This window comes from Felis catus, chromosome C1 (genome assembly GCF_018350175.1).
Source record: "Felis catus isolate Fca126 chromosome C1, F.catus_Fca126_mat1.0, whole genome shotgun sequence".
Taxonomy (NCBI): Eukaryota; Metazoa; Chordata; class Mammalia; order Carnivora; family Felidae; genus Felis; species Felis catus.
This window is the reverse complement of record NC_058375.1, coordinates 44,496,901-44,520,235: the sequence shown is the minus strand read 5'-3', so window position 1 is coordinate 44,520,235 and position 23,335 is coordinate 44,496,901. Positions and strand designations below refer to the sequence as shown.

General features: G+C 57.9%; 1 protein-coding gene across 1 annotated transcript; it reads right to left on the bottom strand.

Annotated features, from left to right (window-relative positions):
• Positions 1 to 10,937: 10,937 nt before the first annotated feature.
• Positions 10,938 to 23,026, bottom strand: BSND (barttin CLCNK type accessory subunit beta). The gene is made up of 4 exons (XM_019837077.3): positions 22,574 to 23,026; positions 16,048 to 16,142; positions 14,065 to 14,334; positions 10,938 to 13,143 (listed from the first exon to the last, which is right to left on the bottom strand). The coding sequence occupies exons 1-4, from the start codon at positions 22,748 to 22,750 to the stop codon at positions 12,729 to 12,731; spliced, it is 957 nt and encodes a 318-aa protein (XP_019692636.2). The 5' UTR covers positions 22,751 to 23,026; the 3' UTR covers positions 10,938 to 12,728.
• Positions 23,027 to 23,335: the final 309 nt, after the last annotated feature.

Sequence of the window (23,335 nt, the reverse complement as noted above, 5' to 3'; positions counted from 1 at the left end):
GGCTGAGCAATGGACCTGAGACAGTCCCTGCCCTCCAGAAATGCTTCATCCAGACCTCACACTCAGAGTCTTGTGCTTTTATTAGCCTCTTCGGAGTGCATTTTAAGAGCAGACTCCCCAGGGCTTCCCATTAAGAAGCTCCCGGTGGCTTTTTAAAGGGAAGAGAGGAGACAGCTGTTGATTGCTGTCTGAAGGCCTGTGTGGGCAGGCCTCCGGCCCCAGGCTGTGTGCGCTCTCTCTCTCTCTCTCTCCCTCCCTCCCTCTCTCTCTCTCTCCTTGCTTGCCTTGCTAGCCACTCCTCCGCCTTCAGCACGCATTCAGCTCATATGTCCCCTCCTCCGGGTCACAGCAGAGTCCTCTCTGTCCCCAGAATCCAGTGGGGCTCCTGGCCCTGAGTAGCGTCCCAGCAGACTTGTTAAATGGATTAATCAAGGAAACGCAGGAGTACTGCATTTTGTTAGGCAGCACTTACGCATATTCTCTGCAGGGGGAGCCACGAGCCCAGATTGCAAGGCTCCCTAATAGGGACAAAAGCACAAACTGGCCCAGCTACATATGCGTGCGCGTGCGCACACACACACACACACACACACACACACGCGCGCAGTTCACAGTGGGCCCGGGGGGCACAGGTGCCCGTAGCTGGGTCAGTGCCGAGCCTTAGCTGGAGGTTCTCTGTCACCTCTATTTTCTCACTGAAATAGGAAGCAGGGAGCCAGCTGGAAGGCAGGATGAGGGAGAAGGTTTGGAGGTTTGAGGGGAAAGAAGGTCCGAGGTCGTCCTCCCGGGGCAAGGCACATCTCGCAGGGCTTAGGGGCGTGGGCTCCGGGGCAGGGCCATTCAATCTCCGACGTGCTTCTGTGAAATGAAACAGAAAATGAAATAAGAGAGGACGGGTGAAGGGTTAGAATGTGTGGGTTTCGGGGGCAACCTCAAGGGCCCCCTGGAGGTCCGAGGCTGATCATTCAGGGAGGCCACAAAGCGTGCACGTGTCCTTGCGGCGTTCGGCCACGGGGGTGCGGGGGGCAGAGCTGGCGGACAGCTGGGCGGAAGCAGAGCTGGGTTTTCGCCCACCGAGTACGGTACCTAGCGGGGCAAGGGCGTGGAGGGGGTGCGCTGGGGGTGGATGGAAGGCTGGCCCGGGAAGTTCCGGCTGGGTAGCAGGGAGACAGGTGAGGAGGCGAGAGGGAGCCAGGCGTGAAGAGTTAGTTGGAGGCATCAGAGGGCGGTAGGTGCGGTGGGTGTGGGGGAAAGCGGGAGCTGGGAGTGAGCAAGAAAAAGAGAAAGTGGTGACCGGGAAAGGGGGGTGTCCGACACCTAAGCTCTGGAGGAGACACAGCCACGGGGAGCGACAAGGTTCTTGACCTTGCACGACAGAGGGAGCGGGGCTGAGGGAGGGTGGTGGCAAGGTCTTGCAGGGGAGGAAATGGGATTCCAGAGAGGGCTATCTGTGTGTGCCCTGGAGTCACCCAGCAGGAGAAGGTGACCGTGAGCTAGGCCTTCAGTACATAGGGATGCCACCTGACGACAGGTTCTTCCATGTTGACATTTATGGAGAACAGGACAGCGCTCTGGACGAGGCAGTGAGGAGCAAGGGGGACCCTTCCCCACCTCGGGCCCCAGGCTGTGGGAGAGGAGAAGGAGGCAGCAGTGACCTTGCGGGGGGGGGGGGGGGGGGGACGGGGAAGGGGACTGAAGGCAGAGCAACAAGGGGAAGGAACGTTCCAAGAGGCATTTGAGGGCGAGAGGGCTGCTGGCAAAGGACCAGGATTTTGAGGGCAGGCACAGTGGCAGGTTTCAGGAAGGGAGGAAGGAAGGAACTAGGAGGAAGGGAAGGGATGGGCCCAGGGAAGAAGGCCCCTCAGGAGCAGTGGCGGTGCCCAGCTCGACCAGCAGAGGGCGCCCAGGGCACAGCGTGAGAAGCCAGCGCCTCACCGCCCCGGCCAGGCAGACCCCTACCGTGGCTGGTGGCTTGCTTCAGCTCCTGAGACCAGTCAAACCCTGGCCTGCCTTTGGCGAGCCCACAGGGAGGCAGTTAGGAGCACCGGCCTTATTGATGAGAGGCGGGAGGAGACGGTCACACAGGAAGAGATAGGTTAGGCGCTGTGGGAGCCCAGTTGATAGGCACTGGATCCAGGCAGGCTTCCTGGAGGAGGCAACTCAGGACTTGTGGTCCGGCTATAAAGAAGCGAGAGGCAGCAGTGCAGGGCCCGGCTGGAGACATTGGGACTGGAGGCTGGTTTTTAATGTCTCCTGAGGTCCCCGTCCCGGGTGGGAGGGGTCCTGGAGGTTCTGAACAAAAGAAATTCATGGCCCGAGTGCCAGCCTCAGTAATGCTTTCACCTGTTCCCAAAGTCCCTGCTCAGGAACGACACCAGACCCATCATGCCCTACGAGCCTCCACCCCTTCACCCCCCCCCCCCTCCCCAGGGGTGTCCCTCCATGCCAGTTCATGGAGAAAATGGAGGCCAGTGACATGTATTCATACACCGCTTCTCCACACCAGTTCTCCCTGCAGGCTTAAAGGGAGAGATGTCCAGCCGGTTGAGGGGCCCCATCCTTTCCCCCTGCCTCCTCCAGGAGCCATCCTCCGACATCTCTCTGTCTCCACCTTGTGCACACCGAGGCTTACGGTCCCCTTCTCCTGTCAGCCTCTGAGCACACGCAGATCTCTTCCACAGTAAGAATAAATAAAAACAAACAAAACAGACCCAAAGCCCCCCCACCCCACCCCCGCCTCCGTCACCGCACGTGTTCCAGGCACTGTTCTAGACCGTGGGGTTACATCAGTGCCCCAGACAGATCAACTGCAGCCCTCACTCCTGTGGAATGTAATACACAAAGACGTCAGTATGCGCCGTGGTAGAAGAGCTCGGGAGAAAGATGGAGAGGGGAGGGGTGGGAGAGCCGCCCCACTTAGAGATAGGGTGGTCCAAGAGGATCTGGCCCCGGCCACTGTTCCCAGGGCTCACGCCACACCTCCCGCCCCACCCTTACCCCTGCCCACTGAGCTGGGCTCAGTCCCCCAGTCCTGCTGTGCCCCTCCTCAAGAGTGCCCCAGGGACCACTTGTGTCCGAACTCTGGGGTGGGGACAGGGAACCTGTCTGTGGAAAGTGCAGACTCCCCCGACTGACCCCCAGTCTCTAGGGCGGGGCCCGGGAATCTGCATCTCACAAGCTCCCCCAGGAGATTCTGAGGCAGCCCAAAAAGTATGGGTTTGCTCCCTGGACATGTGGCAGTGCTCGAAGTGGCCCAGGCTGCCCCACTCCACCTTGCAGCCGCAGGCGGGTCCACTCTTCCCTTCTGGAGCGCCCGTACATCTTTCTAGACAGCCTCAGGGCCGCCTCCTCCAGGAAGTACTCTCAGAAACAGACAGGCCTGGGAGGCCGATGAGACGGGACCCCAGGCTGGGCTCCAGGACAGGGTGCTAGTCCCAGCTCTGCCACTGAACCCACGGTGCGACCCAGAGCGAGTCACTGCCCCTCTCCGAGCCTCAGTGTGCTCATCCATAAAATGGTGACGGTAACTCCGACCTCTCCAAGGAGATGTGAAGCCAGATGAGGTGACAGTTCTGCCAATGCTTTATGTTCTCATGGCACAAGGGGAGGGGTCCATCACAGTGGACACCCGTGGAGGGGGCGGGGAATTGTTGGAGGGCAGTCGCATCCCTCCATACAAACAGCCCCTGTATCACCAGTTTGCATCCAGAAGACCCCAAGTGCTTGCACCCAATTTGCATCAACTGCCCCGGGGTCTGGGGCGCAAGGAGAGAATCGGCCAGCAGCCCCAAAGCCCCAGGCAAGTGGGGGTGGGGACCGGGAGGAATGTGCCCTCGGCAGCTCCCAGCCACTGACCCCGTCACCCCCAGGCCAAAATATTTCCATCACCTCCCGGTCAGGGTGTTAATGATGCAGGGAAGGCAGCCATCTGAGCCCGCAGGGCCAGAAGCCCTGAAATCCACACGGCAGTTAACCACCTTGCCCCTCGCCCTCAGGCCCTGCATCGCAGGGGTGCGGAAACTGAGGCTGGGGAAGATCCCGCAGGGAATAAGGGGTAGGGTCTGGACACCCCACCTCAGGCAGGGAAGACAAAGGTGTTCCCCGGGGGGGAAGAGGTGGGATGGCATTGACTGGCATCCTGTTACTTTGACCGGAAAAACCGAGGCTCAGGCAGACGGTTTGAACATCACACTTCAGAAGACGAAGGAAGCGAGAGAAGAAAACTGGAGTCCCTGGGGACATCAAACTGTTCCAGACCGACTTACTTTTTCCAAAGGGGAAGATGGAGAGGGTCATAGCTGATAGTCCAGGTTCCTCGGAGGAGTGAACACAGGCCTAAACCATCTGATGGTCGAGTCTGCCCCCGCCACCACCATCACCATCCGAGAAAGAAAAAAAAAAACAAAAACCCCGCTGTCCCTAAGTGATCCCTGCCCCTGGTAAATCTCTGCCCCCTGCTGCTCCTTCAGGGCGGTTTTCTTTGATTCCTCTCGGATGGCACTACCTGCCACCCTTGCGGCGAAGATCAAATTAGCTAACGTGTTCCCGAATCAGCAAACAGCACCACGGGGCACACGGAAGAATGCTGGCTCTCCTCAGGACAGCCCGTGTCCCCGCCCAGCACAGCGGTGACCCTGGGGACATTTGCCAAGTACAGAATCAACACCGGTCTCTGCTGGCTTCTTCCTCTTCCTTTCCCTGCTTTTCCCCAGGGTCACTTTCACAGAGATAATCCGGGTTTGTCTGGGGAAAAGTTAGCAACGCCACTCGGTCTAAACCTGTGTTTGCAGCCAATACAGGTGCTGCCTGTCCGCCCCACCTTGCAGACCCCACGGCTGCCCCGTCTTCCTGGGCCCTGAGGCCCAGTGCGGCCTTCCTACCAGTCACCCAGTCACCTGCCCGGCCCCGCTGAGAACCTGCTTGGCTGGCAGACCGGCCAGCGGAGAAGGGTGAGGAGGGACGTGTCCTGTGGGAGCCGAGAGACGTGCCTAGGCCAGGAACACGGGGACACGGGGTCTGGCTTCAAAGCCCAGAGGGAGAGGTGGGGCTTTTGGGGGTGCTGGAGGGGCTGGCTGGGAGCGGGGGAGGACAGGAGGGCCACAGGGGGTGAGTCCCAGCCCCTTATAGCCACACGGGAGACCTTACTCGCTCCAGTTCTCACAGAACCTCAGGTTTGCATGTTTCCCTGGGACCACGGCATCTGCCCTGCCTCCCTCATAAGGTTGGAATAACACCCTGTTTCAGATGGGACCTTTGTAGGTCAAGTTCAGGGCCCTCACTCCGTGCCGGAATCTGTTCTCCAGCATGCCCCCAGGCGGTCCATTGGCTTCCGTCAAATTCTCTGGTCAGATGGAGGTGAACGACTTCCTGGAAGCCCAATATTTTATTTTTTTTTAAATACAGCTAGCATCACTGCTTATTTTCTGAGTGTAGAAACGTTATTTCTTGATCATTATTTACACGCTCCCTACACAAATTTCCTAAAGGAGAGTCCCATCACCCAGAGATGATCTCTTTTGAGTTTTTTCTATTCACAGCTACACACAGGTATATATGGGATCATATTCTTTTTTTTTTTTTAACGTTTATTTATTTTTGAGACAGAGAGAGACCGAGCATGAACAGGGGAGGGGCAGAGAGAGAGGGAGACACAGAATCGGAAACAGGCTCCAGGCTCTGAGCTGGCAGCACAGAGCCCGACGCGGGGCTCGAACTCACGGACCGCGAGATCGTGACCTGAGCCGAAGTCGGCCGCTTAACCGACTGCGCCACCCAGGCGCCCCTATATGGGATCATACTCTACATCTGTTGGGAATGAGTTCAAACTGCAAACACGGTGGCTGGAACAAATCAGGCTAAACTACCCCGCAGAGCTGGAACACCGGCGGTGGCTGACTTTGGTTCACCCCCTTACGGACCCAAGCCAACGAATTTCTTTGCAGGTCTCATTAGCCAGGCTGGCGGTAGAGAATAGAGTCGTCATGACTGGCTTCGGATCAATCAGAACTCATCGCCTGGGAGTGGGCATGGGATTCCTCCATACAAAACCAAGGAAGGAGGAAATTGCTTTCCGCTTTACAATTTCTCTTTTTATTCATTTTATACCAAGAACTTCTTTCCACACCCATAAACATAGACTCGGGGGCATGGGGAGGAGATGGGAGATTGGAAAAAAGAAAAAAAAGAAAGGAGAGTGGTGGTCGCCAGGGGCTTGGAGGAGGGGACGTGGGGAGTCAGTGTCTCGTGGGTACAGGGTTTCAGTGGGGGTGATAAAAGCAGAGATGGGTGGGGCGCCTGGGTGGCTCAGTCGGTTGAGCCTCCGACTTCGGCTCAGGTCATGCATGATCTCACCATTCGTGGGTTCGAGCCCCGCGTCAGGCTCTCTGCTGTCAGCACAGAGCCCACTTCGGATCCTCTGTCTCTCTGTCTCTCTCTCTCTCTCTCTCAAAAATGGGTGCTGGGGATGGTTGCACGGCGGTGTAGACGCCTTAACATCAGTGACTGTTCACTCAGAAAGCGTGACGATAGCAAGTTTTATGTCGTGTGCCTTTTACCACAATAAAAAAAGAAAGGAAGACTCATTGATGTAATAGGTATTTATTGAGGGCCTGTTGTGTCGCAAGGACTGAGTTAGGCACTGAGGACATAGTGGTGAACCTAATAGGCGTCGTCCTTGCCTTCGGGGAGCTGAGGGTCTAATGAGGAGAGCGGAAAGTCACCAAAAGGATCCCCAAGTAAATGTGGCGGGACAGCTTTCGGGTAGGCTGGCCAGGAGAGGAGTGTGGCGCTGGGAGAGCAGGGGAAGTCCGCCAGACGAGTCGCCATGTTTATACCGCCATGTTTCGATGTTGCATAGCCGTAGCTGATCAGCCAGTCTCCTGTTGCTGGACGTTGAGCAAGGCCACAGGTAACACGCTTCTGTAGGTCCATCTCGGCACCCCTGGTTAGTTCCTCAGCATGAGCTCCCGCGTGTGGCCTTGCAGAGCGCGGGGTGGGCGGTGCTGAGACGCTCCCCACCCGCCGCCACGTTGACCCCCCGCCGGAGCCTGTGTCCTCTCCTTTCCCACCAGCAGTGTAAGAAGCAGCCCTGTCCCTCCACGCTCCGCTAACACCACCTGTCGTGACCCTCTTTACGAAATGGGCCCGATGTCCTGAGTAAAATACGGGTTCTTGGTGTTTTCGGTGGGCATTCCTTGGATCATTCCTGAAGCCGACCGTGTTTTTTCCCTTTGTCTCTTTTCTGGGGTGGCAGATCTTTCCGGGGGCTGCACTCTTTTCTCTTTCCCTGCCTGGTTGTTAGCTCTCTCTGTAAAGAACGGTAACCTCTGTCTGTCAGACGTGACTGCTCATTCTTGGGGCGGCTCCGAGTGTCCCAGGTCCTCCTTCTACGGACACCGTAGCTTGTCCTGGTCAGTCCCGTCGGCCGGGCCTTCCGCACCTGCTCCAGGGAAGCATCCGCAGTCCACCTGATCGGGGCCCACCTACCCGCCCGTGTCCCCTGCAGCCTTTCTCACCCTATCCTAGGCTCCACGCACACCTACCCCTGGGCCAATTCCTGGAACGTGGTGGGGCAACTCGGGGCGCCCAGCCCTCGTTCCAGCCGGTCTCCCACCCCTTTCTTCCCTGGTGAACCCTTCGGGACTCAGCTCGGTTCGAGTTACCTCTCTGAGGAGCTCTTGCGAACTCCCCAGGCGGGACCAGACCTCCACCGTGCTTCTCATGGGAGCGTGGGCCCCTCAGACGGGCACGGGTCAGATGCCTCTCTCTATCCCCAGGGCCTGGGACACGGGGTGACCTCAAGCAGGGGCTTGATGAGTGTCTGTAGCCAGAATAGATGGAGGAAGGAAGGAATAATGAAGTCTACCCCTACCCTTCCCTGCCCCCAGGCTGGCTGATCAGGCATCCGAGGCCTGCAGCTGCCCCCCTACCCCCGCCCTGTTTCAAGTCTGCTCCTGTCCGGGTTTAAACGTGGAGGATGTGCAGGTGGCTTGGGAAATTTTCACCCTGTGAAAAACCACCTGTGGGACCCGATATCTGACCTGGGCACTTTCTGGGTCTCTTGGGCCCTCACTGCCCTTCCCTCCCCTAAGCAGTCTCTGAACTAGGCTGCCTTGGCCAGGACTCTGGTGTCTTCCACAGAAGATCCCGCCTCTAACGGAGGGTTCCCCGTTCTGCACGGTGGGGCTTGAGGTCCGCCTTGGGGAATCTAGGAGACGGGATCCACCAAGCTTCAGTCCTGACCTGACATCCACCCAGGATTACCGTCACTCTCCGACTGCCAATTGGTAAGCAGGACAGAGCAGATCCACACTGTGCAGACGAGGACACTGAGGCCCAGAATGGGAAGGAAGGACTCGCTGACGTTGTTCAAGCACCTGCTGTGTGCCAGACACGTGATATCCCTTAATTCTCCATGACGTCCTCCCCATTGCATAAATGTGGACACTGAGGCTCAGAGAGGGACGGCGACTTGTCCAAAGTCACACAGCAAGGAACTGGCAGAGGCTGAGTGCAAGTCCAGGGTGTGGGATTTTTTTTTAATTTTTTTTTTTAACGTTTATTTGTTTTTGAGACAGAGAGAGACAGAGCATGAATGGAGGAGGGTCAGAGAGAGAGGGAGACACAGAATCTGAAACAGGCTCCAGGCTCTGAGCCCTCAGCACAGAGCCCGACGCGGGGCTTGAACTCACGAACCGCGAGATCATGACCCGAGCCGAAGTAGGATGCCCAACTGACTGAGCCACGCAGGCGCCCCCAGGGTGTGAGATTTAGAACAAACATGTCGTAGGTGGGGCTGATGGATCTGTCCCCAGGGCAGTTGTGAGGACCAGTTGGGATAATAGGCACAAAGGCACCTGAAACAGTGTTTAAGGACTGTTAATAAAAGTGAAATCTTGGGGCGCCTGGGTGGCGCAGTCGGTTAAGCGTCCGACTTCAGCCAGGTCACGATCTCGCGGTCCGGGAGTTCGAGCCCCGCGTCAGGCTCTGGGCTGATGGCTCAGAGGCTGGAGCCTGTTTCCGATTCTGTGTCTCCCTCTCTCTCTGCCCCTCCCCCGTTCATGCGCTGTCTCTCTCTGTCCCAAAAATAAATAAACGTTGAAAAAAAAAAATTAAAAGTGAAATCTTGTCTGTGTCCACCTAGTCACATGGCGAACAGGGACAGAAGCCCAGGGGAGGCTGCAACCTGCCCAAGGTCAGGGCAAGCCCAAGCTCACTACCCCCCGGGACCACTTTCTTGTCCAGTTAAGGGCAGGGACTATCCCTCCAGGGCCTTTTCCTCCCCAGAGAGTGGAAACTTCCCAAGTCCCTCTGACCCGACTGGAGGGTGAAAAGAGCCAGTATTTCTGCCACGGTACATGGATCTGGAGCCTGGGGCTGAGGGCTGACATCCCCGGGTTCGCCAAGGCCTCCAGACCTGAAGGGCAGCCCACCCACCCCTGGACCATCATGAAGACCTCGCCCGCCCTCCTCCCAGTCCATCAACCAGTGAGAGGGGCCGTCCCAGAGGCCCATGTTCTTAGAGGAGACTGAAAGTCGCCAAGGCCAAGGGAACAGAGCGCAGCGATGGAATTTCAGGTGTAACAAGCCAGCGAGGCAAATCATGGACTTTGGGAAGGTCAGAGCCAAATGGAACGAGACAGCCCCGCTGCCCCCTTGCTCGTCAAACTTTTAAAAAGCTGCAGACCCTTCCTTTCAAACGGAATCCGCATCATGTTCTCCTCGGCACCCCCACGTGCCCATAGTCGTTGGCAAGCCCCCCACGGAGGACCCCCAGGCAGCGAGCCCTGAGGAAGAAGAGCCTGGCAGCCAGGAGCCAGCCTGGCCCTCACAGCTAGGCCTCCAAGTCCTAGCTGAACATGAACAATTTCACGGCACATCGGCATCAGGCGAAGGCCGCTCTGTGCCCCTGACGGTCAAGGCAAAGCAAGGCCACCGCGTAACTGTGGCTGAGCCCAGGCAAGCAGGAACACACAACACACAACACACAACAGTGAGCACACACCCGCCTCTCGTGGCTGGTCCCTGAGCTCTGCCTGTCTGCCAACGACCCAACGACAGCATTAGCTTGGGCCCAGCCTTCCCTCCTTCTAGATCGGACGGATTAATCAGAGGGTTAGTCCTGCTTCCCGCCACTACCCGGTGTGGGGCAGAGCCCCACTTCCCCAGGCCCTCCCTCGAAACCCCTAACTCCTCAATAAGTTCTTTCTCACCCCCTCCGGGACATGGCTGCCTTGGGGTCTGTCGCCCTCACGGCCATAGTGAACCCAACTATTAACTATGCGTGAGCTCTGGGTGGGCTTCTCCCGCAGGGCACTGGCAGATAGATTCTATCAAACATCTAACTCTGCAAAAGTCAAAGGCAGGGGGCCATCTCACCTCCCTTTTGCCCACGAAGAACGTGAGGGCCCCAGAGGCGACCAGACTTGCCCCAGTTTGCAGAGCGGGGTGAATGCATAATTTATCCTTCAGCTGAGACAACTTTGATAGTGAAAGGGTCCACGAATAATAAGTGGGGACAGTGGGCATAGACCAGGACTGCCCAGCGCTGACTATGCATACGGGATCCCCATCACACTGCAAGACATGGGGGGGACCCAGGACTGGCAAAGCCTGAGCCTCGCCATCTCTCTCTGCTGCCCCAACCCCCCCCCCCACCCCGTGCCACTCCCTGGGACAGGGTTAGGCTCTCTGCTGGCGGGCCCGGCAGCCAGAGGCTCTGGGTTCTCTGGGGAACGCCCCGCAGTTGTGATTCAGGGGCACGGGCGGCTCCTGAGATTCTGTGCCACACAGCTGTCCCACATGGTCACCTCACCGCGGGTGGTGTTCACTTTCCAGAGAGTGCCCACGGTGCCCGCCGGGCACGATGCCTTATTCATCCCGCCCACAGAGGGGATGGGTGGTAGTTTCACATAAAAGAATTTGCAGGTGAAGGTGACCCCTTTAAACATCGAACACTTTATTTTAGCTGTTTGCCCAGACGCCCCTTCTGATGCAGGTCACCTGCTCCCCTGATGCTGCACCTTACTGTCCACTGTCTCAGGGCCGCTGGCGGGAGCATGCGACGGCAGAGGGGATGTGCCCCGCGGCGCCCTTCACCATAGAGGCTTTCCTACTGGGTGGGGGTGGTAATGACCCAGAATGAAGGGGGAGTGCGTCTCCAGGGGCGTGTACTTCTGACTCAGCACAGGGCGCGCCCCCCTCCCTCAGCCGAGACCCCCAACTCTAACCCGGAGGCCCCGGGTGTAAGTTCTGAGTGGGAAGCATTGTCACTGGCCTTCTCTCGGACGCTGCCACTGTCCATGCTGGGGCACACAGGCATTGGCAGAGATCAGACTCCTACAAGCATTACACCGGGAGGCTGTGGGACAGTGATACCTTCGGGGGTTGCTCAGGTAGCCTGAGCTGGTCGTCGCTGCCTTCGATGGCCCCAGACGATTGTGCGGCTGTCACTCTACTGCCCCCCGTGTGCCCACTGTCAACCCCTCGGCTCCCGCCTTGGCTTGCACTCTGCACTCTGTTCCTAACTTACAAGATGCCAAGCTCAGTAGATCGTAAGCTCTTGGTGGGCAAGAACCTTCTAGGTTCGTGTCTCTCTCCCCCTAAAGAGTCCTGCGTAGTGTCTGGGACACCGTAGGTGCTCCGTAAACACCACCGGAATCAAGCTGAATTGAGCCAGGAGGCTTCGTTTCACCCACAGTCCTAAGCCAACGCAGATGTAGTCTGCAGGGAAGGGGGTTTCTGTGGGGGCTTTCTGCCCGCCTTTGTGACTCCTGTGCATGATGCCATTTGGAGGTCTGAATGCCAGAGAATGAAGGGGTGGGGGGCTGAGAGCTCGGGGATGGCGATGGGGGCAACCACTTGCAAAAGGCCCTGCTCAGGCTTGTAAGCCTTCAGTGACCACTGGCCGGAGCGCAGGAGATACGGAGGTGAGGAGAGTTAACGTGCTAGCCTCGAGCAGCCAGCCCTGCTCCGGCGGTAAGTGTTCGAGGCCCGAGGGTGGCACAGAGGAGCCAGAAGTAACTCGTTCCGGGAGGTGGTAACACCAGGCGAAGCTTTCAGAGGGACATCTGTGCTGGGGTCTGAAGGCTGAGCATGAAGTTGCCAAGACATGCAAGGAAGCAAAGATCACGCTGGTGGAGGGGACAGCTTGGGACGCGGCAGTGGGAGGGGGGCGTGGAATTAGAGAGAGGAGGTTGTGGTGCGGGGCCAGCCAGGGGGAGTTCAGCAGAGGCGACTCATGGAAGGTTTTGGATCTGGGGCCAAGGGAGCCACAGGAGGGACGTGGGCAGACGGCGTGGTTCGCTCCGAGTGGGGCGTGGGGCAGGATGGGGGGGTGGGGGGCGGGGAGCGGGATCGGGAACCCTGAGAGGCCTTCACAGAGGATCAGGGCTTCGGGGGTAGCACCAAGTTGGGTCCTGCTCAGAGGCCAGCTTTGGGGGGAGGCAGAAAAGGCTCTTGAGGGCCCCAGCGGCAGCGAATCTTCTCAGTGAATCACAGCGTACCTTCAGAGCTTCACCACAGGAAACTAACAGATGGAGAGCAACAGTCCACGGACAGCAAACATCCCCTCCCCATGCACTTCTTGGAGCCCCCAGAGTGCTCTCGGGTCCACTGTCTTGTGCAAACCTCCATACAGCCCCATTTGGCAGACAGGGGCATCGAGGCCCTGTGAGGTGGCATGAGGGTTAGCGGTGGTGCAGGGCTAGAACCCGGGGAGTGGTCCCATCTCAGCCCTGGGCGTCGGGCTCAAAGCCCAGCTCCTTGTCCGGAAGGGGGTCCCCAGGGCTGTCCGGCAGCCCATAGTACAAGTCTTCCCCTTCCTGCTCTGGCTCCTCTGTGCCTATGTCTGAAGGCTCCTCTTCCTCCTCCTTTGTCCTTTGGGACTGCTGCCCATAGCTGGACAGGGCGGTATCCCACCACTGCCGCTCTGGAGGCGCATCCTCTGACGTGGGGGCGTCGATCAGGGCAAAGTCATGGAAGCGGTCCAGCGGGCACTTGCAGGCCCAGGGCTCCCCGGGCGGGGGGTGAGGCTCGTCCTCCTCAGGCGGAGATGGGCTGAGGCTGCCTTCCTCATTGGAGCCCACATCCAGGTCATCTTGGAAGGAAGCCAGGGGTGCAGGGCCCTGGGGACAGGCCGGGAGGCTGCAGGAGCAAAGGCCGAGAGGGCGAGGGTAGCCCTGAGTCAGAGTGCCTGGGTCCAAATTCCAGCCACTGGCTGCAAGGCCCGGGGCAGGTGAGTTCACCTGTCTGGGCCTCAGTTTCCTCCCCTGTAAAGTGGGAGAAGTAATCGTACTCACCCCTAGGGTTGTCTCGGAGGATTACAGCGCATAGTGGGTGCAAAGCACTTTGCACAATGCCTGGCACATAGTAGGTGCTCAAGAAATGGGCATTATTATGTTATTATCCACACTGAGTCCTTCCTCTGCCTCTCCAGCCACTCAGGGGTCACCTTCTGTTCCCTCATCTGCCTCCCCCATTGGACAGGGAGCTCCTGAGGGGTGGGGGGCCTTCGGGGCGGGGGCAGGCAGTAGGTTCCAGCAATGGCGGTAGGATAAATGAATAAATGGACGCAGGAGAAGCCCAGTTCATAAACAGCCAGGGAAGGGCTGGGTGGGGAGCGCCCTGCCCGAGGTCCCAGAGCACCTCAGCAACAGAGCCCGCATTTGAACTCAGGTCGTCAGGCTCCCTGCCCCCAGGGGAACTCACAATGAGCATTCAGAGAGTGCAGGGGGCGGTGGTGGGCCTGGCACTTGAAAGCACTGTCCCAGTTCTCACAACAACCCTCTGAGGTAGGAGTGATGATTCCCACATGGGGGAACTGAGGCCCAGGGGGATAAGAAGCTCACCAAGGCTACGCAGCAGAGGAGCTGGGATTTGAACCCGGGCCCGGCCGACCAAGCCCAGACTCATGCGTCTGCTACATCAGCTGCCTCTCAGGGTGTCCCCACCCCCATGCCCTCTCTGGTCCCAGATGTTCCCCCACCAGCCATCAGTGGCCCACAGCCCCTCCTCCTTCACCCCAGAACTGGGCAGCATCCCCGCTCCTGCACTCCGTGCACTCACCCAAGCCTGCTCTCAGTCGGGCTTCTCTCTTCCCCGTCCTCATCTGAGCCCCTGTGGATGACCACCGCAGCCTCCATCCAGGCCTGAGCCTCACAAGGGCCACCTTCTCCTCCACCACTGGCTCCCAGCTGCGGCTGTCCCGGCTCAGGGGCCAGCAGGGGACGGGGGTCCTCATGGTAGCCCATGACCTTCATCTGGATGTGGCTGAAGTCAGGCAGGCTCTGGTCATAGGCGGCTTCCTCCCACAGCCTGACGTATGGGGGCTGGGAGCTGGGTGGGGCACAGCAGACAGCAGAGACAGGACAGACAGGTAGGTGGGCAAAGGTCCACACAGGAGGAGACATCGGCGTTCCCCCCGCTTCCCCCGGCCCCCCTGTTCTGGACATCCGGTCTCCCCGGGTCTCCAAGAAGCCTTTGGGGGGGATGTAACTGTACCCAGTTCGTGGATGAGAACACTGAGGCCCAAGAAGGCGTGGCAGGGCTCAGACTCTCAGTCCAGTGCTCCTTTTACTCCACGTCTCCACAGGTAACCCCAGGAGTACAGCTGTGAGATGCACCCCAGTCCGCATTGGCTGAAAGCGGGCTGCGTTTCAGACAGTGGGCTAAAGGCCCCTGCTTCCCATCCCATCTATTTCGAACACCACCTCGGAGCCCGGTGTTGTTCGGGTGAGGACAACAGCCCAGCTGTCGAGTGCTCCTTGCCTGCCAGGCTCCGTCAGGGAGCTCAGCTAATCCCCACCGTAACTGGGAGCTGGGAGGCACTGCGACTTGAGCTGTGGGCGCCTCGGACAGCAGGTGGCAGCGCTAGGGCTCCAGCCATCACGTTCTCTATGCTGTCTGCAGCCCCTCCAGAAAGTGAGGTTCGGAGCCTAGCTCCCTCACCCAGGATCACACAGGTGAGCCCAGAACTCAGAGCAGCCTGAGCAGCAGCTCTGTGCAGTGGCCCTTCCTGTGGGACCGATCCCGAGGCTGACCCCTGCGCCCACCCAGGGTCTAGCCACCTCACTCCCCTGGGGACATTCGGTCACTCTGTGCGCCAGGAACAGAAAACACCATCCCTGCCTCCTTCCCTAGGCAACGCAGACAGTTCCAGGGCCCTGGTCACAGACCCTGGACGTACAGCTTAGTGCTCTGAGCACAGAGCCACAGCCTCCAGGGCTGGGGAGGGTGGCCGGTCCCACTCCCTCCCCAGGGTCTGGCCCATCACTGACTCCCTACGAGGTTTAAGGCCTGTGGTTGTCCTTTCTGAGCCTCAGTTTCCACATCTGTATAAAGGGCCCGACCCCCCGCTCCCCCCCCCCCCCCCCCCCCCCCCCCCCCCACTTCACAGGGTCTCTATGAGGACTGAAGGAAGTCACGAGTGCATTACCGGTTTAGCCTCTGGTGCAAAGGAAGCAGTTCCTACGAATGGTGACAAGCTTAGGGAGAGGGCCTACCATGCACCAGGTTCTGTTCTCAGCACTTTGCTTATATTATCTCACCTATCTCTCCCCGAAGCCCTAGGAGAAAGGTGCTATCAGTACCCCTATTCCAGGCGGGGCAAAGAGCGGTAAGTCGCTTTCCCCAAATCCCACACGGCTGTGCTTGGCCATCGACGTGCCCCTTGTTTGCCGTCACAAGGCATAGTAGCCGTCACAGCTGTTTGGGATTGGGGGCCACACCTGTTCTTGATTTCTGGCCCCTCCTCTACGTCTCTGCAAGACAGGGCAGAGTCCCTGAGCCTCAGTTTCCTCATCTGTAAAGTGGGAATAATAACGCCTACGTCGTAGAATTGAGAGTTCAGAACAATCCCCGATTATTAATGATAGCATGCTCTCGGTGCGTGAGGAGGCAAAGCGGGAACCTGCGGCAAAGCAGAGGAGACACCGCCCGCCCCTCCCACCCGGACTCCATCACTCTCCTCTGTAAGAGGAGGCTGGCCTGGCCTGAGGGGCTGCCGCTGCCCCCCACCCCCACCCCCACCCCCGAGGGCCTGGCACCTACCTCTTCATCTCGGAGGCGAGCCCATTCTCCAGCAGGCCCAGCGCCTTTGGGGACAGGTTGCCTTGGAAGTCAGAGTCAGCGGGTATGAAGGTGATCTGCGAGGCAAAGGAGAAAAGGCTTCTCTGCAGCTCCCCCGCCCATCCTGACCAGGGGGGCCCTCGCCCCGCCCGTATGACAGGAGAGGGGCCGGCTCAGGACCCAGCAGCGGCAGGGGCGGCGGGAGAAGAGGGGGAGGGTGTTTGGATCTCTAGGCTTCTGCTCCCACCAGGATCTTCATTTCACTCAAAAGACATTTATTGAGCACCAGCTGTGTGTCAAGCACGCTCCTTGGCCCTAGGGGGCAGCAGTGAGCAAATGAGACAAACATCCCGGCGCTGGAGGAGGTGGCGTCTTCTCGTTTCCCGGGGTCCTCGTCCAGAGCCCAGAATGTGCCTGGCACACAGTGGGTGCTTCATCCATATCTGGCCCGTGAGTGGAAAGCAGATCATTGTCATCGATTTCTGGGCACAGAGGCTGCGGCGGGGGAAGGGAAGGGAATGGCTGACGTTGCACCCGCTAGTCCCTGTCCTCGAACTTTCAGGGATCAAGAGGTCTCTGCAGGTGCAGCACATGGGGTGGGTGCCTGGTGGCAGAGGGGAGGCAGGTCATAAAGGAGGCAGTGGGATGAGACAGAAGGAGCCCTGCTTTGAGGGATCCAGGAGACTGGGGAGATTCCTCCCTCGGGCAGCTCATCCCTCCTCTCAGAGCCTCTATGTGCTCCTCTGTAAAATGGGCTAGCCTCGAAGAGATATTTGCAGCGTTGTTCACAACAGCCAAAAGGTGGAAGCAACTCAAGTGTCCAACAACAGCTGAATAGATAAAATGTGGTACGTACATGCAGTGGAACATCATTCGGCCTTAAAAAGGAGGGAGGGTCTAACCCAGGCTACGACACGGATGAACCTTGAAGAAATAAGCCAGTAACAGGGGGGCCATGGGTGGCTCAATCGGTTGAGCGTCCGACTTCAGCACAGGTCACGATCTCACGGTTTGTGAGTTCAAGCCCCACATCGGGCTCGCTGATGTCAGCCTGTCAGCATGGAGCCCACTTCGGATCCTCTGTCCCCCTCTCCCTGCCCCTCCCCTGCTTGTGCTGTCTCAAAAATAAACATTAAAAAAAAAATAAGCCAGTAACAAAAAGACAAATTCGGTACCAGTCCACTTGTATGAGGTGCCTTCAATAGTCAAAGTCATAGAGACAGAGAGTGGAATGGCAGTTGCCACAGACTGGAGGGAGGGGGGTAGGGAGTTATTGTTTAATGGGCGTAAAAGAGTTTCAGTTTTGCAAGATGAAAAGGGCTGTGGGGATCGGTTGCACAACAATGTGAATTTAATTAACACTACTTCAAAATGGTTAAGACAGCAAACTTCGTGCGATGTGTATCTTACCACCATGTTTGTTAAATGGAGCTAGCGAGACCCATCTCCTGGGGTTGCTGTGCGGATTCCATGAGATAACGTATGAGGAATTCTCCAGAACAATGCTGGGCACATAGGGGCTGCTCGGTAAACCATAGTTTGATGCTACGGGGGATGAAGTTGTCTGGCCTCTCTGAGTCTGCTGTCCTCAACTGAAAATCCATTCAACAAATATGCGATGAGACCCTACTGTCATATACTAGAGTCATAAATAGTCTCTCTCTTCCTACAGAGCGCGATGAGTAAAAGGCACTTGTTTGCACCGCAAAAGCTCCCTCCTGCTGGGGAGCAGGGGATGATGGGTAGAGGGGTTCTTAGAACTCCTATAAGTGGTAAGCTTCCCCCCAAATGTCTAGAAATAAGGCAAGGGTCTTGGTATCTTCCACACCTACCAAGGATGCCCTGCACTTGCCAGCTGGCTCTGTACTTCTTAGAAGCTGCCCATTCCTCTATCTCATTACCTCATGGCTCAGTCACCACCTCCCTCCCTTCCTCCTCCTCCTCCTCCACCTCCTCCTTCTCCTCCTCTTCATCGACAACACGATTAGCACCCCACAATCACCACCACTACCATCATCTCTATCACCGTCACTACCGTCATCTCTTTCATCGTGTCATAACCACACCACCATCGTCACCGTCACCACTACCACTATCATCATCTCCATCAACATCATCACCTTCACCATCTCCACCTCCACGGTCATAATCTCCATCAACATCATCAGTGTATCCTTACCATCACCATCACCACCACCATCACCACCATCATCATCATTATCACCATCATCATCTCCATCAACATCATCTCCATCAACATCAGCACCATCACCATCACCACCACCATCACCACCATCATCATCATTATCACCATCATCATCTCCATCGTCATCATCTCCATCAACATCATCACCTTCACCATCACCACCTCCACAGTCATAATCTCCATCAACATCATCAGTATATCCTTACCATCACCATCACCACCACCATCACCACCATCATCATCTCCATTAATATCATCTCCATCAACATCACCACCATCACCATCACCACCATCACCATCTCCATCAACATCATCTCCATCAACATCACACCATCACCATCTCCATCAACATCATCTCCATCAACATCATCACCATCACCATCACCACCATCATCATCTCCATCAACATCATCACCATCACCATCACCACCACCATCACCACCATCATCATCATTATCACCATCATCATCTCCATCAACATCATCACCATCACCATCACCACCATCATCATCATTATCACCATCATCATCTCCATCGTCATCATCTCCATCAACATCATCACCTTCACCATCACCACCTCCACAGTCATAATCTCCATCAACATCATCAGTATATCCTTACCATCACCACCACCATCACCACCATCATCATCATTATCACCATCATCATCTCCATTAACATCATCTCCATCAACATCACCATCACCATCGCCACCATCATCTCCATCAACACCACTATCATCATCACGATTACCTTCATCATCATCATGATACACCATCACTACTATCAGCACAGTGGAAAGCCTGAGGGGGAAGGAAAGGCTGGAGCATGTTAGAACACAAGTCCTGTTAAGAGAGGGACAGGCAGAGTTGAACCTGGTGAGGGGATACCAGACTACGAGGACCCCAGAACATCAGACTAAGGAGTTCAGTCTTTACCCAGAAGCAATGGGAGCCCTGGAGGAGTCCTCGGCAGACGAGGACACGGGCAGATTTGTGTTCAGGCAGAGCAGTGAGCAGTCCCCAAAGGGAGGTGGCAGAGGGAGCGAGGGAGACCCGTAGAGAGGACAGATTCATCAGCCACCAATCGGGGGCCTGGCCCGGGCTCCAGTAGACCTGGCAGGAGAGGGGTTTGGGGGAACTGTGGGTAGAAACAGAGGCCAGACAGGGAGAGGCCCTGCTTTCTCTGCCAGCCCTTCCCTTCTCCCAAGAGCCCTGCCTCACCCCAGCCTACGGGCACAGCATCCCTGCTGCCCCATCTACCCGATTTGCCCCAATTCCTCTGCCTCTGTCATGCCTGAGGTCCAGCCGACCACCACATCTGACCAAGTGTACTTCAGAAATTCCATGAGATAAGCCCAGGAGACGGGCCAGTGCTATGCCCGGCCACAGCAGGCCCTGCACATGTGATGAATTAGTTCTTCTCGGTTCCTACAGGCTTGGGTTCAACTTCTGCCTCAGTCCAGGGGCCCACCATCTCTCACCTGGACCGGTGAGGAGTAGTCCTCCTCCACTGGCCTGGTTGCCCCCGAACCTCCATCCCTTCAGATGTCAGCCTGGGAACTTTCCTGAACTGCAAGGCTAATCGTGTCCCCAGGCCCCGCGGAGCTGAGCCCTCTCCGTCTCCACCTTCCTTCCGACCCTCCACTTGCAGCATTCATGTCGACCCACGCCCCCTGCCCTTTAACCTCATGTCTTGGGTCACGCTGTTCCTCCTTCCTGGAAAGTCTCTCCCCGTCTTCTCCGCCTGGTGGACTTCTACTTAACCTACGGAGGCCAGCTCGTCTTCTCCGTGAAGCCTGCTCTCTCCCCATCGGGCAGAAAATGGTCTCCCCCAGGAGACCCCCAGCCCCTCAAGACAGGGACCGCTTCATTCACGTTACTCTCATATCTTAACTGGCTGATTCCGTTCCCTTATATCTGTGTTTGCTTCAACCCGGAAAATTCCTATTTGTCGGGCACTGAGAGGCAGGGGAGAATGGGCACCGGCATCTGCTGAGGGCCCCGACGGCCCAGGCCCTGAGACAATGCGGGAGGCGGGGGCCTCTCCTCCGGCGACACCTCCCCGGCCAACAACACACCTTCCTTCCCGGCCTCGGTGTGCCGGCTCGCACAGCCTGCGTCTCTGAAACACACACCCACACAGCCCCGCACCGGTGCTCACACGCCTGCACACACGTTCAGGGGCCTGCCCAACGCCACACATGCCAATTCTGAGGACGAGAGTGTGATACGGGGCCCCCACATACAAGACCTCCCTGACTCCTCCCACTGGGCCACGCGAGGCTCCCGGAGGTGGGGGGCAGCCCCTGCCAAGGTCACAGAAGAGGGGCGTAGGGAGGAGGGAGTTGCCTCTAGGCCTCGTAGACACCAAAGCGGGTGCTGCCTCCACAGCAGCTGAACACGTGGATCTATCAACAGTTACTCATTAATACCCAGTAAGATTCCCTCTCCCCTCGCTCCCTCACTCCCCACCGCCACCCGGGCCCTCACCTGCCCCCCAGAGCCAACCTCGGGTAAAGGGGGAGAGGGCAGGAAGGACACCGCCCTCCACACCCCTGCTGTCCCCTCGCCGGGCCCCAGGATGCAGCCTCCTCTCTGGGAGGAGGGTGACAACGGAGGTGGTGACGCAGGTGGCAGGGGCCCCGAGGACCTCTTCTCCTGGTGACCTCCACTCAGGGCATTGCACAGACAGAGGCTAGTTGACTGTAAACTGCCCGGTGAATGACTACAAACCAGTCCAGACCGCCCCAGCACCAAACACAGTGACAGCCCGGGGCTGGCCCACAGAGGGGGCAGGGCTGGGGAGAGCCAGGTCCCGGCCCCCAGGAGCTTCCTCCCTCCCTCCCTCCCTCCCTCCTCCCCTGAACCCCTGAGCACAGCCACCCAGGTGGGAGGGGGGAGGGGGGTGCGGGTTGTGGGGGCTGCCTGGGGCCTGGAGCCCTACATGTCAGGACCCGCAGGGCCCTTCGATGCACCCCCTTTCCGGCACCCTCTGCCTGACACACGCGTTGTACAAATGAGGAAACTGAGGCTCAGCGAAGGAAGGGGTTTGCCCAGAGTCTTCCAGGCGGTTGGAGACAGAGCCCAAGTTAGAATCCATGCTTCTCTCCTTGTCTCCCTGGGTCTGTCTGACCAGCTGTGTGACCTTGGAAAAGTCACTCATCCGGCCTGGGCACTGACAGATCACAACGCCTGACATGCCCCACACATTGCTGGGGGGACCATTAACAGTGCGATTAGAAGCCCTTCTCCTAAATACAGCACCCTACAGTTTATAAAGCATCCCTACATCCCATCTCTTCTCTGTTATTCATAATAACTCTGGGAGGCTGGGAGAAATAAAAGCTGGGGGCCCATTTTACAGATGAAAGAAACTGAGGTTCAGACACTCAAAGGTCACACAGAAAGTTTGAGACAGAGCAGGAACTAGAACTCAGGACTCCCAAACCAGTGCTCGTCTCATCATTAAGTCACTCATAAGGCTAGGAGTACATAAAACCGAAGAAGAGAGCACTGCCCAAGCCACACGGTCAAAGTTACCCCTGACCCACCCTAGAACTCTCAGCGGCTCTGGGACACAGGGATAGCCCTCGGAGGTGGACACACACATCTGAGCTCTAAGCCCCAACTTGGACACTTAGGGGCTGAGGGACCTCACTTCCTGAGCCCAGGGCCTCTCCACTCTAAAATGGAACTACAGGGGCACCTGGGTGGCTCAGTCGCTTAGGCCGCCAACTTGAGCTCAAGTCATGATCTCACGGTTCGTGGGTTCGAGCCCCGCGTCTGCACGTTGGCAAAGAGCCTGCTTGGGATTCTCTCTCTTTCCCCTTCTCTGGCCCCTTCTTTCTCCTTCTCTCTCTCTCCGCCCCTCCCTCCCTCCCTCCCTCCCTCACTCTCTGTCTCTCTCTCTCTCAAAAATCAATACATAAACTTAAAAGATAAGAGAATACGGAACTACAGACAGTACCAAAAAGCACAGGATGAGGACAACCGCACCGTGCGTGCAGGGATGCCTGGCAGGCAGCAAACGCTCCTTAATATTGATGTCAAGCACATGATTGTGCGTGGGGTTTCACTGTGTCTCCCACAGGGCTCAGGGCTCCGGGTCCAGGGGGCTTCTGATCAATCCTGATGAGGAGGAAGGGATGGATGGATGGATGGATGCTCATGAGGGCAGAGGGAAGAAAAGAGAGTAAAACAGGGGAGGAGGAAAAGACCAGTGAAGGAGGGGGAACAGAGGCAGGGCCCCCGAGCTCCCTGGGCCCGGGCCCGCAGCCCATCTGAGGCCACCCCCACCTACCTTGGGGTAGCACTGGCACATGCTCCAGACGACGCCCCCGATCACCATGACGCAGCCCATGGCGTAGAAGGTGCCGTAGACCTGGGGCCGGTCGTGGCTCATGAGGAACGTGCCGAGGGCCAGCAGGAAGAGCCCCAGCACGATGAAGCCGATGCGGAAGGTCTTCTCATCAGCCATGGCTGCCTGGGGGGCCGGGGAACCAGGGCAGATGCCCGCACACACCCACACAGAGAAGGAGGGCGCTCCGGGACCACTGGGGACTGGGCTTCGGGTGGAAGGGAGGGCGGCTCCCTCCGGGTCCAGCTCCAGTCGGGGGCGCACGGCTCGTCCCGGCTGCAGGAGCTACGCTTCGATGGGCCCGGGCCGCCCCCCCACCTTGACTCCCTCTCGCCTTCCCTCTGGGCCCGGCCAGAGCCTGTGTGCGTGTGTGCGCTGTGAATCTGGGCGAGGGAGAACATGAGGGAGGGAGCAGGGGAGGTTTCAGGGGCTGGGCCCCGGCCAAGGCTTTGACATCACCTCATTTGCCTGCGTGGGGCTGAGCTGGGCTGGACGGGTGGCCCCACGCCATCCGGCCACGGGAAGCAGGGCACAAAGAGGCCCCGGCCGAAAGACGTTAGCAGGCCGCTGGACGATTCCAGGGCCCCACCGGCTAGCATTTGAGGGTCCTGAAGAACTCTGGACTCTTCAAGGTCGTGTGCCCCTCTGGGGTTCAGGAATAATGGCTCCTATTTGCTGGACGGCGGCTGCATGCATGACACTGTT